The following is a 5,566-nucleotide window of genomic DNA, read 5'->3' as shown; positions in this document are numbered from 1 at the left end:
TGTGTGCGTGTGTCTCGTGGGTGGTGTGTGCGTCTCAGTCACGCGCAGTCAGTCACAGAGTCACGTGTGTCACACACACACACAGTGTGTCAGTCACACATCACACACACAGTCACCACCAGTCACACACGCGCAGAGCGTGTGTGTGTGTGTGTGTGTGTCAGTGTGTGTCTGTGTGTGTCTCAGTGTGTGTGTCAGTGTGAGTGTGTGTGTGTGTGTGTGTGTGTCAGTGTGTGTGTGTCAGTGTGTGTGCAGTGTGTCAGTGTGTGTGTCAGTGTGTGTGTGTGTGTGTGTCTGTGTGTGTGTCAGTGTGTGTGTCAGTCAGTGTGTGCGTGTCTCAGTGTGTGCGTGTGTGTGTCAGTGTGTGTGTGTCTCAGTGTGTGTGTGTGTGTGTGTGTGTGTGTGTGTGTGTCAGTGTGTGTGTCAGTGTGTGTGTCAGTGTGTGTGTGTGTGTGTGTGTGTGTGTGTGTGTGTGTGTGTGTGTGTGTGTGTGTGTCAGTGTGTGTCTCAGTGTGTGCGTGTGTGTGTCAGTGTGTGTGTGTGTGTCAGTGTGTGTGTGTGTGTGTGTGTGTGTGTCAGTGTGTCAGTGTGTGTGTTCTCAGTGTGTGTGTGTGTGTGTCAGTGTGTGTCTCAGTGTGTGTGTGTGTGTGTGTGTGTGTGTGTGTCAGTGTGTGTCAGTGTGTGTGTGTGTGTCAGTGTGTGTCTCAGTGTGTGCGTGTCTCAGTGTGTGTGTGTGTCTCAGTGTGTGCGTGTGTGTGTGTGTGTGTCTCAGTGTGTGTCTCAGTGGGTGCGTGTGTGCGGAGGAGCCCAGTTCTACAGCTCTCCCCTGGCGTGCTGCATGTAATGTTCGTGAAGCTCCGACTCCCGTCTGAAAAAAACCCCGCAGTCAAAACAGCGGAGCCCAGCCTGTCCGCTCCCCTCTCCCTGTCCTCGTCCGGACTGGGGGGGGAACGGGGCGGCGTGCTTCCCCCTGTCCCTGCCCCCCCTGTCCAGCGAGCGCCGTCCCTTCCTGCCCCCGCTGTGCGTCTTGCCGTGCACGATCAGGCCCCCCCGGTGTGTGAACCTCTTCTGGCACTCCTGGCACGCGTAGGGACGCTCACCGGTGTGCGTGTTGCCGTGGTCCTTGAGCTCGGCCGCGGTGCGGTAGGTCTTGGGGCACAGCGGGCAGGGGTAGGGCTTGCTGCGCTGGTGTGTGGCCAGGTGCTCCCGCAGCTGCCTCTCCTCCCGGTACCCCTTGCGACAGTGTGGGCAGCGGTGCGGCTTCAGCCGGTGCAGGGTGAGGTGGTTGCGGAGCGTGGGCTCAAAGGCGAAGGCGTCAGGGCATTGGGGGCACTGGAAGGGCCTGGCGCCGGTGTGCAGGTACAGGTGCCTCTGCAGGGAGGCGAGGTGCTTGAACCCCTTGCTGCAGTGCTTGCATTCGAAGGGGTAAGCGCCGGGGAAGCGGGGCTCCTCGTGCTGCCACTGCAGCCTCTTCCACTCGGGTCCCGAGCCGCCGCTGCTGTTGCCGTGGAGATCGGCGCCCCCCTCGTCCATGGGCTCGAAGTCCGTGTGGTACTGCCAGTGGGTGCGGAACTCGGCAGCGTCCGTGAAACACATCCCGCACTCTGGACACTCCAGGGGGTCCGCGCCGGGGTCCCCCAGTTCGGGGGGGTCCAGTCTGGAACGGGACTCCTCGGCCGGGCCCGTCGCCACGCTCTCCCCCCTGGCCGGGGAGCTGCGCGCACTGGGGAGCTGCGGAGGAGGGGCAGGCTGGGGGCTGCGGTGGTTCTCGTCTCCCCTCTCACTGCCTCCTCTGGCGTCTGTTTTCCGGTGGCGGCTGCAGCTGCAGAGCCCGTTGAAACGTTCACCGCAGCGCGGGCATGCCTTCCTGAGACTCCCGCCGCTCCCATCCTCCTCCTCGGACAGCGAGGAAGACCGCGAGGCACTGCCGCCCTCGCCGCCTCCTTCGCCACTTTGTGCTTCGCGTTGTTCTCTTGCCGGCGTTTCCCCCTCGGACTCGGATCCCGACTCCGTCTCCTCCCCTCCGTGCAGCAGTTCCTCTCCGATGTCCTCGCCGGAGTAGGTGATCAGCAGCTGCTTGCGACGCAGACGGAATGGGGGGGCGGCTGTCAGACAAAAACAGAGAGACCTACCATCAGAGACCGGCAAGAACTATATAACAACAACAATAACATAATAACCAAGACAGGGGCGGGCTGGGAAACAGCTCGGGTCAAAAGTTTTGCAAGACCTAGAGTTTGAGGATCAAGAAAAAAAAAAAAAATCATATGCACACACAGTCAGCACTCTGATCTGCAGCCGGTCTCTTCAATGCTGCAGTTTATCTGAATATCAGTCACAGCCCGCGTTGGTTTTTTTTTTTTTAAATTTTATTTTTTTTAATTCTCTCGAATGCCAAATCAGTGTGTTTTGTACCGTGCAGTTGCACAGCGCCTCCTCTCTACACCTGACGAAAACGCAGCCGAAGCAAAGCGAGCGAGACAGGGTAATGGAACAGCTAATCACTCAACACTTCTAAATGCTGTGATGTACTTTATCAAATATGTCATCTTTACTTGCTTTTGAGTGTTTTCGTTTGCAAGTGAACAGGGCCTTATCGAGCGCTATATTCTGCAGTTTTGAAGACTGACTTTGGATTCTGTTTTAATTCTGCAAACTGTGTTGTTGTTGTTTGAAATCTTTTGCTGAATTGCGTTTCCTGTCACGTTTCACGCAGCTCTGTGCGTGGGTAGCATTTACATTTAATTTTGCTGTCGGGTCGTTAACAGGGAATTTTACACTCTGCTACAACACGTATCAGATTTAAAAGCACGTCCTGTATTACAGAACATGTGTCGTCTCTTTAGACGAGGGATATTTTCAGAATCATATCGAATTTAAATACTACTTCTGTTGAAAATATAGCACTGTGCCGACAAAACCAATCCGGTACATGTAAATGGAAGCCTGCTTATTTTAAAACACGGTCCTTTCAGCTGTGGGTTTTTGATTTCGTATCTCTCTTGTGTTCCCTGATAAAAACGGCCAGAATGAAACAATCAGATACACGTCAGTGAAGTGAGGCTTTGACAGGGTCGGATATGTGAGTGCGGACTGAGTGAGTGAGTGTGTGAGTGCGGACTGAGTGAGTGAGTGATTATATATAATTTAGATATTTTATTCAATATCATATATTAAAAAAAACAAAACCTACAAATTGCTATCGCAGATCAAGTCTACTACTGGAAATAGCAACACAGAGGGTTTCATTCGACTTGGTGAAGCAGAGCCACTGCATTCTATACAGAGGGGGATTCTGCAAAACGTTTGGTCAGAGCCCCTGGATCCACGGGGCTTTATAAAGGCAGGTCGGGTCTAACAGGGCGCCGCCAGGCACCGCAAAACACGAGTCACGCCCTCCAGTGGACACTATGTTAGCAGCAGCCGCGCTTGTAATGATAAATCACTGAGAGTCAACGGCAAAGCAAACGTTTAAAACAGCAGCAGCATCTACAACACAGATTAAACGCGTTTATAACACCGGCTGTTTTTAAAATTAAGAATATAGGTATGCTCAGGTATAAAGACTCCCGTTCCACAGCAGCGTGATCCAGTCCTGGTTTCGCAAGGGATTTAATAATAAGACACACCTGAGCTTGTTAGCTAGACACGCTGGGAGCTGGTAGTAAAACCTGGACTGGGTCACAATGCCGTGCGATGGGACTCTTGCTTCCCTCCCTTCCCACGAAAGCGGGTTTATTCGGTCGGACGCTGAAGCTCTGGGGTACAAACCCGTTCAAACCCGATTGAGAAAAATGAGACAAAAACACACGAGAGCGTGCTCGTGCTTTGACATGGGTATTTAAATGCATTTTTATTTTGATGCCACGATCTGATTTATTTATATATATAAAGAGTGCATTACCAATCCTCTGCAGCGCTAGTCCGGTACACAAAGCGCTCTTAAGACACGACCCCCTCCGCGCACTGGCTTTGCAATATCCCACAAACACAGCGCGCATTGCTGGGCTCGGACTCACCCTTCTCGTCCCTGGCGGAGTCTCCGGACGGGACGGTCTCCCCGGCGCTCTCCCACACTTCCCACAACTTGGTGTGCAGCCCGGCTTCACGCTGCCCGGCTTTTGTTTGCACCGTCTCCGTCGGCATTGTCCGGCTGCCCGCCTCCGCCAGCTCCCCGGGGGCACTCAGGGTCAGCCCGGCTTGGCCGCTGCCCGCACGGCGGAGCAGCTCGTCATTTTGGGAAGGGCTTCCCCCGTTTTCGACCAGGAAGGCGACCCCGGCGGCACCGCCAGCCGAACCAACGCGCACATTGTAAACAGCAGCCATATTCGGCTGGGGGGGGGGGGTCTGCGCCGAGCAGTCTCCTGGGGGGGGGGTGGTCTGCGCCTGCAGTCAGAGGCTCGCCTCTGCCGCTCGACCCCCCCCCCCCCGCCACCGGTTGGAGACGCACTGCAGTGGCGGGCTCGTCGGCGGGGGGGGGGGGGGGGGGGGGGGGGGAGGTGGGCCACCACTCATTGACGGCAGTCGTGCCGCCCCCCCCCCCCCGGTTGGAGGGCACTGGGTGGGGGGTGGGGTGGCCAACCTCTGCGTGACGGGGGGAGGGCGGGGGGGGAAGGGGGGGGGGGAGGGACGCAGTGGCGGCTCGTCACAACGGCCCCGCCCAAGCGGCTGCTCCCCCCCCCTGCCGCCCCCCCTCCACGGTTGGAGACAGCACTGGTGGCAGCTCCAAGCGGCGGGGGGAGGGGGGGGGGGGGGGAAGGTGGGGTGGCCAACCTCTGCGTGACGTCACCGCCCGAGCAAGCGGCGGGGGGAGGGACCTCTCCAGGAACGCAAGTGCAGTCGCGACCTGTCTCTCAGGCTTGTGGCCGTCATTCATTCACTGAAAACTGGCAATCATTACAAATGCACCAGAGGCAGTTTACAACTGTTTAAAAAGTCGTATTTTAAAACGTTTTATTTTTTTTAAAAATTATAGTTGAATGAACTTATCCGAGAGAGAGGGAGAGAGAGAGAGAGAGAGAGAGAGAGAGGGAGAGGGAGAGAGAGAGAGAGGGGTTGACTACATCAGCACAGAGGGGAACACCCACCTATTTGGAGACACCCCTTTGTATCACACACACGTCATCATACAAAGGCACAGCCACCACAGTGTGGAGAGTAAGAGTGGGAAGCAGGTAGTGCAGCTGTGCAAAGACCTGGGTCTGTACATCGTTAAAGGCAGGACCGGGGAGGGGGTTTCATGCCACAAACACCCCTCTCAGACCACAGCCAAATAACACTGTACCTAAAGAAATCAGGGATCCATACCCTCCAGCCAAACTGTTCAGCCTTCATCCCACATACGAGTGCACAGAGACCAGCACTGCAGACTACCAGGCAGCTATGAAAAGAGCTGAGATTGAAAGCAGCTAAACAGCGTTCAATACACACAGTACCACTACAGTAAAGAAGGAATCATTCTGGCTGTACAAAATTTAAACAACATGTTTGAAAAATTAAACACCTCAAATAACAGAAAAAAAATAAAAATAAAATTTGACAATCCAAAATAGCAATATTTGGAAAA

At 54.9% G+C, this 5,566-nt stretch overlaps 1 protein-coding gene across 1 annotated transcript; it reads right to left on the bottom strand.

Moving 5' to 3' along the window:
- Window positions 1-729: 729 nt before the first annotated feature.
- LOC121298995 (zinc finger protein 497-like) lies at window positions 730-4,345 on the bottom strand. Its single transcript, XM_041226416.1, has 2 exons — window positions 4,020-4,345; window positions 730-2,105 (listed from the first exon to the last, which is right to left on the bottom strand). The coding sequence occupies exons 1-2, from the start codon at window positions 4,324-4,326 to the stop codon at window positions 814-816; spliced, it is 1,599 nt and encodes a 532-aa protein (XP_041082350.1). The 5' UTR covers window positions 4,327-4,345; the 3' UTR covers window positions 730-813.
- Window positions 4,346-5,566: the final 1,221 nt, after the last annotated feature.

This window comes from Polyodon spathula, chromosome 24 (assembly GCF_017654505.1).
Source record: "Polyodon spathula isolate WHYD16114869_AA chromosome 24, ASM1765450v1, whole genome shotgun sequence".
Lineage (NCBI taxonomy): Eukaryota > Metazoa > Chordata > Actinopteri > Acipenseriformes > Polyodontidae > Polyodon > Polyodon spathula.
Note: the sequence above shows the minus strand (reverse complement) of the source record. Positions and strands in the feature narration are given on the sequence as shown.

What these genes read in the sequence shown, in the direction of transcription:
- LOC121298995 (XM_041226416.1), bottom strand. Translation starts at nt 4,326, where the DNA reads ATGGCTGCTGTTTACAATGTGCGCGTTGGTTCGGCTGGCGGTGCCGCC. An exon ending in CTCCGCCAGGGACGAGAAGG is followed by an intron (nt 2,106 to 4,019) that starts GTGAGTCCGAGC and finishes TTTGTCTGACAG; the next exon opens with CCGCCCCCCCATTCCGTCTG.